General features: G+C 44.2%; 1 protein-coding gene across 7 annotated transcripts in view; it reads left to right on the top strand.

The window, feature by feature from the left end:
* The window catches only part of PPFIBP1 (PPFIB scaffold protein 1), a 262577-nt gene that overhangs the window by 226242 nt on the left and 23196 nt on the right, over positions 1 to 13139 (top strand). For all 7 annotated transcript variants that reach the window (XM_085884524.1, XM_085884523.1, XM_085884522.1 and 4 more), the window contains 2 exons: positions 3589 to 3714; positions 4454 to 4604. In XM_085884524.1, the coding sequence (XP_085740650.1) occupies positions 3589 to 3714; positions 4454 to 4604 (277 nt within the window). The remainder of the gene's footprint in view (positions 1 to 3588; positions 3715 to 4453; positions 4605 to 13139) is intronic.

Below are 13139 nucleotides of genomic sequence, written 5' to 3'. Positions count from 1 at the left end.
TGTAAACGTTGACTTCAAGACCTTAACTCCCATCCCCTACCCCTCCCAAACCCCAAGTCTTCAACATCCCCCTCCCAACCATAAGGCTTAAATCCTCTCCCCACTCCTACCCCCCCCCAAAAGCACAACTCCTCGACCCCTTCCCCCCACCCCACATCAACTCCTGTTGCGTAGTTTCGATAGAACGTCGTCAAAACATTGGACAATAGTAGATTCCGTTCGTCGAATATCCGGGGTGCGTATCTTTATGAATGAACTGTGTAACTAAATACTTTTGTGTCCTTTGTTCTCCCTCCCCGTTTACTTATTATATACGCACACGAAGTCAGTTGGTCTCTCAATGATTCAAGTTGCCCTGGTCACAAACGGCTTCAGTTACTAATTGTCCCTTAAAGAACAGCTTGGGTTTGGGACAAGTAGCGTCCATCTGGAAAGCATCCCACATCCTGTGCGGTGACCACTCGCACTCACAGAACCATTTGGGTGGCGGGTGTTAGAGTACCATCACATTGCATAACTGGCTCAGACATTCCACCGAAGCATGGTATCGCCTGCCTTGGCAACTTCTTTATATACATCGTTAAACATAAATAATGATGCAGGTTTTCTTTCACAATGTCGTGAGATCCCCAGAATTACTCGGTCAAAAAGACCATTATAATGACACGAGTTTTCTGGTGTGGTCCCTGATTGAGTTTCTTTTTTTTTTGAGAGAGAGAGAGAGAGAGAGGAGAGAGAGGAGAGGAGAGGAGAGGAGAAGAGAAGAGAAGAGAAGAGAAGAGGGGAGGGGAGGGGAGGGGAAGAGAAGAGAAGAGAAGAGAAGAGAAGAGAAGAGAGAATAGTCGGAAGCAAAAACTTGTTCACTGCCTATATGGATAAATAAACGTCATGGTTATATTGCTCGGGGAGATTCAAATTGCACCGACCTGAGGCCTGAAGCATGAGGCCTACACCTTCACAAGGCCTGTGATGCCTTTCGGCTCCACCTTTCGATATTTGATGATATTTTTTAACAGTCCCATTGGTCGTTTTACACTGAAGGGAAAACTTATAGAGGGGGCATGGCAATTGTGAATATGACAGCTCCGAACATGTCTGGGTTCGCATAGGACCAAAATGGCAGCCATATCGTGTCGTTTAATTGGTGGAATGGAATGTGACGCAAACAGATGAACGAACCAGCATATTATGAAAAAGACTAGTTTAAAAGCCCCTCAAGATGACAGGGTGGAATTATTTTATTTAAAATATTCAAGGAAACTGGAAGATATGATGTTTTGTCGCAAAAAGCATTATTTTAAAACACTACGTGTCCGAATGTGACCCTATTTTCTTCATTTTTTTGGGACGTTTCATTTCGAAAGAACTGCCTTTTGAGCACGTGAAAGTCTGAAGCCTCAGCCTTGCGACAGGTGTGCTTATATCTTCTTTATTTATTTTACATCCTGCGGACGTAAATGAACACTTATTTTACTCTGCACATGATGCACATCATGTGCAGCGAATTTCACCTCCATGTGCCTTGGATTTATTGTTATGTTTCTTAAATGATTCTGTACACCAACCATCCTTGAGGCCTAGTTGCAAGTCATCGTCTGCATTTCCAATAGAAGAGACATAATTACTCTTTTTTTTTGAAAAATGTTTTTCGACTTTTGTTTTTTTTATCCTGAAAAGTACACCATCGTGAACAAACAGTCGTGTTAAAAGATTGGCCTTTAAAACCCTTCTTAAATCGTCCTTTTGAAGGGGGACAAACAAATGCACAAATACACGATGTGTTTTATTATCGGTAGAAAAATGTAGAGAGTGGTGTCAAATTTCAAAATCATTATATTTCTTCAGAGCAAAGACATCGTGGCATATTTATTTACAGAAAATATTTACAAAAAATTGGGAGGTTGAGGCACCGTGCCATTGCTTTATGCACTGCCCAGTTGATTGAAAAAAAATTTTTTTTTTTTTGGATTAATTTTACTTGAACAGTTTTGGATTTTTGGGGAATTTTGGTTTTTGATGAATTTGAAGCACCTTTCAACCATGAACCAGCCACCCTAAATCCGTGACAGCTTGCAAAGCAAGGAACTTAGTGCTGTTCTGATTCACAGTTCCAGACCGTTGGGGACCAACGCATGTCTCGTAACCATCCCTAACAGCTCCAATCGATGCATTGAAATTCCCTAAGACGAGAAGAGTGTCTTGCCTGGGGCACTGATCAACCACAGACTCGAGCGTGGCATAGAATGCATCCTTCATGGTGAGATCACTTGCCTCAGTCATACACAAAGACCAGGGAAATGACACCTAAGGAGTGACAAATCCTTAGTCTCATAATACGCTCGTTGACCGGTGTTACCTCAATTATCATTGGAGTCAGCTTATTGGACACAGCTACAGCAACTCCTTGGGCATGGTAATCATCAGTGACCAGACCAATAGTAGGTGTAACCACCCGCCATGATCTCGCCACAATCCGGTCTCCGAAACTCAGAGAGTGCTGCAATCCCAATGTCCAAACGCTTGAACTCAGATGATAGCAGAGGCAGGTGATCATCCTCTCTTTGGGATGGGACAATCAAGGCACCCACTCAAAGGGACTGCCTCAGGTTAACCTTTGGAGACCGCCGTCTGGCGGATGACACCTCAGCACCATCCAAACGCACACTTCCACAATCTGACCCGGGAACGTTACCCCGTGGTTTTCCTTTTATCATCAAAGAGTGGGGTCCCAAAAGCTTTGCCCCAATCCCTTCATCCATTGGTCTGCCCTGTGAAGGGCAGCTGCAGAACCAGTACTCCCACGGAGTGGGTTTTCAATTTTCTTTGCGTTTTTCTTGTGTTTTGTGGAGTGAAGGGGTTTACGGTGCAAATCCTACCACCGACCTCCGAAAACAAGTAACTCAACTGCAGGAGGATGTCCGCTAACACAGTTTGGCATGAGATATGGATGGCCGTTGCCTCACAAGGAGCTCCTCTACCCTTTGACATGTTTTGTTGTTAATCCTGCTGGGTGTCCATATCCATACTCCCTCCTCACCAGAAAACCTGGTGGGGGAGACGGTTTAGTCGCCGACAACCCGACCATGGAACAGGTTTACATGGTACCTGTAGCAAGTCACAGATCTGATCTGGCCTTACCTGACAATGAAAGTGTATGTGCTTTTCCTAAATTAGTCTTTAAATGCCAAACGTTATACGATTTCTCTTCATGAGCCAAAATTGCTCAAACAATTGTGGCAGCAAGCCCTCTGTTTATGGAACCATCCGTTAAGTCTTGTTGTTCTTGGGTTTCACTTCTACATCAATATTATATTTGAGAAGCTCCACAAGGTGTCTCTTTGTGTAGAAACTTTTTGTATCACTCTAATCTCTCCATTTGTCAGTGTGGCTGATTCGTGGTTGGTCTCCATGTTGACTGATGTTGTCGTAATTGTACAAGCCAAAGTAATATGACAGGACGATTGAACAGCATTGTGGCCCGCCAATACCTATCCAATTTCACTCGCCCCTCTCATTTCTCTACCAAAACGATGTCCTCCTCCCCAGTTTCAAATACCCCAATGTCTGTTTTTTTCCTTTTGGCATCAGACTCAAAAGGAGCCATTCGACAAACTTGAATCCAGGAGATGAACCCCAAGAGCTATCTCGTGGAGGGATGAGATCAACATCTGGACCACGCCTCGGATGGTCTCGCGATCTCCAAGGTGCTTCTGGGTGAGCATTTTGCAACCTTCTTGCTACATCCCCTGAAATATTTATCACAGCACAACTACAAATGCATTTTCTTCAGTTGCCCAGTCCACATCACAGACAAGCAAAGAAAGAGGCCATCTCAGAATGTATGTTGTGGTTGGTTTACAGTAAGCGACAAGATTTTCCAGCAAAATTGTTCTGAAGATGGATTTGAAAGGCCATAATGTGAATATGTTTCAAAGATATCGTCTCAAAATTGGAAATGGTGGGTTTTGAGTGAAGGGTTGGGAAGATTATGGGAAAGATGGCAGTTAGCTTTATGTTTTTAGCCAAAAGGTCAAGCAGCAAAGTGCCGAAAAAGACAAAGCAAGGCTTTATAATTGAAGATTCCCCTTAGCAGCTGTACGAGAATAGACATTGAAATTGTGAGATTACAAACTTGTAACAGATTGGATAGTTTATTTTTTTTCCCAATTCTTGTCATAACAAAGCGATTTTATGCCCTTTTTCCCGCGACATCAATAATGTTTCATTTTGACATGACTGAATGAAAGCAAGTTTGATGCATAAGGTTGAAATGTTGACAGTCAGATCAGGTTTGTGGGGGATTTGCATCGAAATTGAGGAAAATTGCAGAAATCTGCAGCACAGTTGATTGAGCTCAAGAATAGCATTAGCATAATTGCTAAGACATTATACAGCGCAATGCATTTGATATTCACTGTCATGCTTTACATCATTATTGTGTAATGTGCTGCAGTGAGCTGGATGCTCCTTTTGCCAAGTGGAGCACGGAGCAGGTGTGCAGCTGGTTACACGAGCAAGGCCTGGGGTTATACACACCGATGGCACGCCAGTGGGTCTCGTCTGGCCAGACGCTCTTACATGCCACTGCTCACGATTTGGACAAAGTACGTCACCTTTAGCCAAGGTTCATACATGCATTAACTGTCCGATTCTGAATGTGATTTTTGCAGAGAATGTGTAATTGGGCTCAACATTGCATCTGATTGAACCACTGAACCAAAACATGCCACAACTGGTTGACATATCGTCTTCCCACCTGATGCTTGTGTTGTTAGCTTTTGTTGTGTTGAGGCTCCTCCTACAGGAATAGCGAGGAAACTTCATTTTAAAACGAACTAGCTGTTTACTCAACCAATGGGTGGGCACGGAAGGTTCAATTTCAATTAATCATTTGAAAAAATAACAATTGTTCAATCAAAAATAATTAATAATTTGCACAACAGTAGCACAGCCATCCATTAACCACATACTTAATGGACTCAAATGTACTCATTATGCCCATTACCGAAGAAACAACAACAGTTGAAGATACAAGTAAGTAGAATAAATCAAGCAGTCATTAAAATGCTCCCAAAATCACCTGATTTAAGAGAAATTAACGATGTGAGTTTTGCAGCAGCACTGTATGTCCAAGAGAAAATGACAAGTAAACAATGACACAAAAAGATGGGGTCTGATAATTTGACCAGAAACAAAACACCACCATGGAAACAAACTTGAGAAGCAGAGAGACCGACTGAGGGTGGAAACGGGACAAATGGAACAATTCAAGAGGGGAAACAGAAATCCAAAGCTCATGAAAAGAATCCGACAAATAAAAAAGAAATACAGCAGAGAAAACAATGGACTAGAACCATGAGCTGCTCATTATATACTCCAAATACAACAGATAGGGGAAATTAGAAAAACTATGAGGCCAAGAATGGAAGAAATTAAAATCAACAGTTTGAAAACAACCCAAAAAAGTTCTATCAAGAGCTAGGGAAACAGAAACAAAATGTGACAACTCCCCCTAAAAAGAGGACCAAGAACAATTTTGGAAAGGTATATTTGAAGACGAAAAAGAACACAACAAGGAAGCAGATTGGATATGACACTTGGAAAATAAAAGCAACAGTTGCAGGAAATGCACCCAATGACAATAGATGAAGGAAATATTAGAAAACATCTCGCAAAAGCGCCAAACTTCAAATGGCCAGGCCCGGATGGGATTCCGAACTTCTGGCTAAAGCAACTACGTGCTCTCCACCCTCATTATGCTCGATCATTTAACAAACTCATCCATGGGAAACAGCCAATGGATGAATGGTTCACAGAAGGCAACACTTTTAATCCCCAAATCTGAAGAAACCCATCTACCCAACAAATATAGACCAATCACATGCCCATCAAAATACAAGCTTTTAATTAATAGGTACTAGACGACCCGTGAACCCGTTGGGTTCCCGTTGTGACAGTGGTTGTTGAAAAAAAAATCATTTCAAGAAAAAAAAAAAAGATAGCTCCAGCAAACTATACCGCTGAGGTTGTTTGCATTGATCAACTTCTCCCGAAGAGTACTTGACTGAATCAGAAATTGATTTTTTAATAATTTTTTCATTGCCCGATTTGAATGAAACTTGGTACTGCACACCACAGGCGAATGTTGAGTAAGGTGGCACTAAAATTTTTGCGCTTTCATGTACCGTTTTGGCTGTATTTTGGGAACATACATACATACAAGATGAGTTTAGTAATATATAGATAGTTACCAATGCAGTTTACGACCACCTCATTCAACAAGGAGCTTTAGAGGCAGATCATAAGCGATGTAAGAGAGAATGCTATGGAAAAATAGACTATTTATTGTTAAACAAAACCATACTTCAAAACTGCAAGCGCTGACAAACCAACTTATCCACAGCTTTGATAGATTACACAAATTCTTTTGACTGTGCCCCACATTCATGGATTAGAAATTGAATGCAACTTTCCAAAATTGACCCCAGATAGTCACACTAATTTAGAAAGCAATGATGCTCTGGAACACAACTCTGATACTACCTTACAGGAAGGAAATATTGAAATCCCAGGGGTAAAGATATGACGTGATTTCTTACAAGGTGACAGACAGTCTTTCTCCCTCCTGTTTTGTCTGGCTCTGGACCCACTGAATAACCTCATCAATGAACAAGGACATGGATACAGTTTGACATGCAACAGAAAATGACCAAAGAAACAAGAAAGGTAACACACCTACTGTACATGGATGATCTAAAACTCTTCACCCCAAATGAGAAGAAATTGACATATGGACTAAAACTAGTACTGCAGTACTCGGATAACATCCAAATGCAGTTTGGTCTTGCCAAATGTGCCAAATGCACATTTGTACAAGGAAAAACAAAAAGAATATTCAATATCTCAATCGATCAAAGTACAACAAAACGGGAACTAGAAAACGAAGAATTCTACAAATACGTCGGAATAGAAAAACGCCCCTCCGGTACAACACAAAAAAATGCGTAAAATAATGAGCAAAGAGTACCTACACAGAATAAGACAAATTCTGAAGTCATCCCTCTCCCCAAGAAACAAAACCAAAGCTATAAACAAACATGTAGTGCCGGTATTCCAATATAGCTGTGTGGTTATACACTGGCCACAATTGGAGATCAACAATCTAGACACCAAAACAAGGAAACTTCTAACTATTCACAAGATTGTTTCACAAAAACCAATGCATACTGAGACTGTACTTACCAAGACGAGAAGGAGGTGGTGGTTTGATGGAGCTTAACCAAGTGCACCACAGAACATTGTTTGTAGGACTAGCGGAGTATGTGAAGAGCTCAACAGACTATCGGATGAGATTTGTGTATGAGCAAGAAAACAACAGGCCAGAAAAGGGATCCTTAATCCATTTAGCAACAAACTCCCAAAAACAGGTGCAAGTTATAGATATTACACAGGAAAACAAAACAGAAACAAGCACAGCCCCAATGATTGCAAAGAAAAAAGAAAAGAAAATTACAATAAGCAATATATCAGCAGATATACTCTGACAAATGGGAGAATGAGAAAAAGAGCAGGAAGATTAAAAAAAAAGAGTTTGACAGGACAGAGATCAACAAGGAAGGCTCTTTGGAATGGCTAAGAAGAGGTCAGATTAGTTAGGATGGAGAACGTGTCACCCTCAATGCCCGATACCAAGTACATTACAAGAATGCTTTTATGAAAATGGTGGGATTGAGCTAATCGGACAAATGCAGGTTTTGTGGGAAGAAACAAAGTACCAGTCACCTCCTTTCGGGATGTAAAAAAAAAAAACTCATGTCAGAACAGCTGTACACAGAAAGACATGACAGCATCTGCAGAGTAATCCACTAGCACATCTGTAAACATTTCAACATCCCGGTCGCAGAACAATCATGGAAACACAAACCAAGTCAGTCCTTGAAAATGAACAAGTAATTCTCACGTATAACAAGATGATCCCATCAAGTGTGGACATTGCAAACACAGCATTGCATCCAGACATGGTGCTCAAACACAAAAAGGAAAAATTGGCATTGTTGATCGAGGTTTCAGTTCCCAATGACTTCGGACGAAATGTCACAGAAATTAGGAAAATGACCAACTACCAGGATCTGAAAAATGAGGTCAAGAGGAAATGGAAATTGAAGATAGCTGAAATTATACCAGTAGTAGTCAGAGTTCCAGGAATGTTGAAGAAAACCCTTACTGAGTACTTAAAAATCATTCCGCAGAATATCACTCCAAACGAGGTACAAGTGGTGGCTATCAGAGGTTCAGTGAAGGTTCTGAAAAGAGCCCTTGGAAGGATACTATAATAACGAAACTTCACAATTTGGTTCGCGAATCATGATCCTTCAACAAAATATAAGAGGTGAAGATTTTGAGTTCTGGGAGAGCTCCCTCCCACCTCCTGAATATCCGCAAATGGAGATTACAACCAACGGAAGCCCGTTTAAGTGTATGCACGATCTGCATAACCAGATATTGTACCCCTAAGTGTAAATGGCGGGATTAGTGGCCATTTCCATGTGCATTGTACATTGTTATTGTTTAATTGGTGCAGCAAGCTGGACGCTCCTTTTGCCAATTGAAGCATGTGTGCAGCTGATTACATGAGCAAGGCCTGGGGTTATACCCACCAGTGACATGCCAGTGGGTCTCCTATGGCCAGATGCCAGAAGTTTGCCTGGAATATACTTCAGCCAACACCCTCTTCGTGTGTGTGTGTGTGTGTGTGTGTGTGTGTGTGTGTGTGTGTGTGTGTGTGTGTGTGTGTGTGTGTGTGTGTGTGTGTGTGTGTGTGTGTGTGTGTGTGTGTGTGTGTGTGTGTGTGTGTGTGTGTGTGTATAGCTTGCATCAAGCAAGCAAACTCGGATATTAAATGGAGTACTGTGCAAATGTTTGGGTTAGTTTCAGTACTGTGCAACGGTTTGGGTGAGTTTAACATCTGTGGTGCGATTCTCCATGCAACATTTGTGGGATGCTAGAAGTTTGCACTGCAGATAGAAAATAATTCAAACTTTTGTGAAAGTCAATTTGATATCACAGTGACCTTTAAGTATATAAAATATATCATGAAATTGAATTGGCTAGATGCCAGAAGTCTTTTCTTTCAAGCTTCTGGGTCTCACTATCTGCCATGACCTTTCCTGGGAAAGTCACATTTCCAACCTCGCCTCAAAAGCCAGTCGCCGACTGGGAATCCTCCGTCGCGCTAAGTCCTTCCTTGGCCCTCTTGAGCTCCTGACCACTTACAAAGCTTTTGTCCGTAGCCTGATGGAGTACTGCTCTCCCCTCTGGGCTGGTGCTCCTGCCTCCCACCTTTCTCGGCTTCACGCTGTCGAAACCAGGGCATTTAAGATCATCGGCATCTCCCGCAATGAAGCTGAGTCTTTGGGCCTCTCACTCAATCACCTCACCGCAGGTTGGTCGGTGGTCTTTCTCTCTTCTACCGACTCCTCTCCAGCCTTGCCCCCCCTGCTCTCTCTGCGATTTGTCCCCACCACATCTCCACAGGGCGCTCAAGGTCCGCCAACAACCCCCTTCTGGTAAAACTACCAAAATCACGAATCACTGCTCATCTTCACTCTTTCATTCCTCTTTTTTCCCGCCTTTGGAATAAACTTCCTCACTCTATTCTTTCCCATTCTTCCCTCCAGGCTTTCAAAACAGCTGTTCACCACCACCTCTTATCTTCCCCCATCCAAATCCTCGATCTTTTCTACCCCCGATAATCCACCCAAGCCCACTTCCTTCATTTCTCCTGCTTTCCTTCCTGAAAGTCCCCGAAATGTCCATCTTGTCTTCGCCATGTTCCCCGTCCCATCCCCATCCCTCTCCCTTCCACAGTTCACCTAATGTGTCTGTTCCCCACTGTTTTGTCCCTTCCACTCCCGCCCCTCTTGTCTCATGCCTCCTTGCTGTGAGTTGTGTGTTAGCTCTCATACGAGCCTCGACCAAGGTATACAAAAAAAAAAAAAAAATTTTACATTTGCTGTGCATATTATATTAAACTCGAAGCGCCCACTCACGATGGGACTGGCCACGTGGTTATGTTATTATTCTTATTCAAACGTGTAATTAAAAATACCTCTCCAAAATACCTCTCAATGTGTAATTCAAACCACCTCTTGCACTGGAAATTGTGGGGACAGGGTGGGGACTTGTAATGCCCTCTCCCACCTGGAGAAGTGCTACATTATACACATTCACATCGCGAATTTGCATCCACCCTCCCCCCAAGACCACCTGAAAGATAAAAATACCACGATGCAATAATTAGGATCATGCTGATCAGATGTAGCAAGTCTGGATTTAATCGGCCCAGAACTGCATGAGGACTTCAGAGTTGGCCTAGAATTGCCAGTCAGGTCAGGCCAGATTAGATCTGTGACTTGCTTACAGGGATCATGTAAACCTGTACTAACCTGTTCCATGGTCAGGTTGTCGGTGAATAAACCGTCTCCCCACCAGGTTTTTTGGTGAGGAGGGTGTTTGGATATGTACACCCAGCAGGATTAAAAACAAAACCTGTCAAAGTGCGGAGGAGCTCCTTGTGAGCCAACGGCCATCCACATATAGTACCCAACTGTGTCAGTGGACGTCCTCCTGCAGTTGGGTTACTTCTTATTAGGAGGTTGGTGGCAGGATTTGCACTCCGGCCACCGTAAAACCCTTCATTCCACAAAACACAAAAACGCAAAAAAATCTGAAAACCCACTCCGTGGGAGTACCTCCTGTGCAGCTTCCCTTCGCAGGGCAGCTCACCGGATGATGGGATTGGGGCAAAGTCTTCGGGACCCCCAATCTTTGATGATAGGAGGGAAACCACAGGGTAACATTCCCGGGTCAGATTAAGGGAGAGTGTGTCGGAGTGGTGCTGAGGTGTCGTCCACCAGACGGCGGTCTCCTTGGGTTAACCTGAGGCGGTCCCTTCGGGTGGGTGCCTGGAATGTCCGATCCCTAAGAGAGGATGATCACCTGGCTCTGTTATCGTCTGAGCTCAAGCGTTTTGACATCGGGATTGCAGCTCTCTCTGAGGTTCGGAGACCGGATTGCGGCGAGATAATGGTGGGTGGTTACACCTACCATTGGTCTGGTTGCTCTGATGGTTACCATACCCAAGGAGTTGCTGTAGCTGTGTTCAATAAGCTGACACCAATGATAATTGAGGTAACACCGGTCAACGAGCGTATTATGAGACTCAGGATTTGTCACTCCTTAGGTGTCATTTCCCTGGTCTCTGTTTATGCTCCGACTGAGGCGAGTGATCTCACTGTGAAGGATGCATTCTACGCCACACTCGAGTCTGTGGTTGATCAGTGCCCCAGACGAGATACACTTCTAGTCTTGGGGGATTTCAATACATCGACTGGAACTGATAGGGATGGTTATGAGACGTGTGTTGGTCCCCATGGGTCAGGAACTATGAACCAGAATAGCACCAAGTTCCTTGACTTTGCAAGAAGTCATGAACTTAGGGTGGCTGGTTCATGGTTTCAACACCTGCAAGCTCATCGCTGGAATTGGTATTCCAATGCTGGCGGTGTGGCAAAGGAGATTGACCATGTCCTCGTTGATGGTCACTGGAGGATGATCCAGAACTGCAGGGTCTACCGGAGTGCTCAGTTCCTCAATACCGACCACCGGCTTATTGTAGCAAATCTGAAGTTGCACCTTAAATCCAGGAGAATTGTACCATCCCAGCTAAGGCTGGATGTTGGCAAGCTCAAGGATGAGAGGGTAGCTGAGGAGTTTCCGAACAAGCTGAGTAGAGATTTGTGTGGTCTGGGTGCTTTGGGAGGTTCTGAAGAGTTGTGGAGCGCCTTCAAGACCACCGTCCTTGATGTTGCCGGTGGATGTCTTGGAGCTCACCGCAGGGCAAAGAAGAATTTTTTTTCTCTCAAGGGACACTGGATACCATTGACCAGAGTCACAGGGCCAGGCTGAATAGCACAGCTAAGCTGTTCATGGAGCTGATGCGTAAAACTGTACGTGTGCTTCAGGTGGAAAAGGAGGCCTATGTGCAAGGAATCTGTGAGGGGGTAGAGCATCACCTGTGGTCAAGTGATTCTCGTCCTGCTTACAGGGGAATTCGCTTATTGCATTCATCCAAGCCCATCCCTCCGTTTACTGCAGTTGGAGCAGAGAGTGGTAGGCTCTTGACAGAGGAGTCCGAAGTGAAGGCCCGCTGGGCCAATTACTTTGAGCGGTTGTACCAGGCTGATCCACCAGCTGTCGAGTTGCACGTCAGGGTTGTTACAATCCCTGTGGCTGACCCTCCAATCGACTGTGGTCCACCTTCGCTTGTGGAAACACGGGCTGCGGTGAACCAGTTGAAACGGGGCAAAGCTCCAGGGATCTGTGGCATCCATGCCGAACTTCTCAAGGCTGGTGGAAATGCTGCACTCGTGTTGTTGCATGCAGTTCTGTGCTCTGCCTGGAACACAGGCATCATCCCAACTGACTGGAAGAGGGGCCTTGTTGTCCCTCTCTGGAAAGGGAAGGGTGATCGCCAAGACTGCAACAACTACCGAGGGTGACGCTGCACTCAGTTCCGGGCAAGGTCTTTGCTCGGATAATTCTTGATAGGGTTCGCCATCATCTGCTTGAGCACCAGCGTCCAGAGAAATCGCCTTTACGCCAAAGAGGTCAACGATTGACCGTATCCTTGCTCTTTGGGTCCTCACCAAACGCAGACGAGAGTTTCGGCAGGGGCTGCTTGCAGCCTATTTTGATCTCTGTAAGGTGTTTGATTCAGTGAATCGGGATTCCCTCTGGAGGATTCTTGGTCTTCGTGGGGTGCCACCAAAACTGATCGAACTGATGTCTCAACTCTACTCTGGTACTGAGAGTGCTGTGAGATGTGGTGGTACCATCTCTGACTTATTTCCAGTTGTCACTGGTTTTCAGGGGTGTGTACTGGCCCCCACACTTTTCAGCACTTGTATGGACTGGATTCTAGGGAGGATGTCGGAGAGATCAAGCTGTGGTGCATCGTTTGGGAATGTCAAGATCTCTGACCTTGATTTCGCAGATGATGCAGTCATCTTTGCGGAGACTTTAGATACCCTTTCAGGGGCCCTCGAGGTGCTGAATGAGGAGTCGGAGCCGCTGGGATT

This window comes from Eptatretus burgeri, chromosome 6 (assembly GCF_056783735.1).
Source record: "Eptatretus burgeri isolate ZD-2024b chromosome 6, Ebu_testis_v1, whole genome shotgun sequence".
Taxonomy (NCBI): Eukaryota; Metazoa; Chordata; class Myxini; order Myxiniformes; family Myxinidae; genus Eptatretus; species Eptatretus burgeri.
This window is presented reverse-complemented; position numbering and strand designations above follow the sequence as displayed.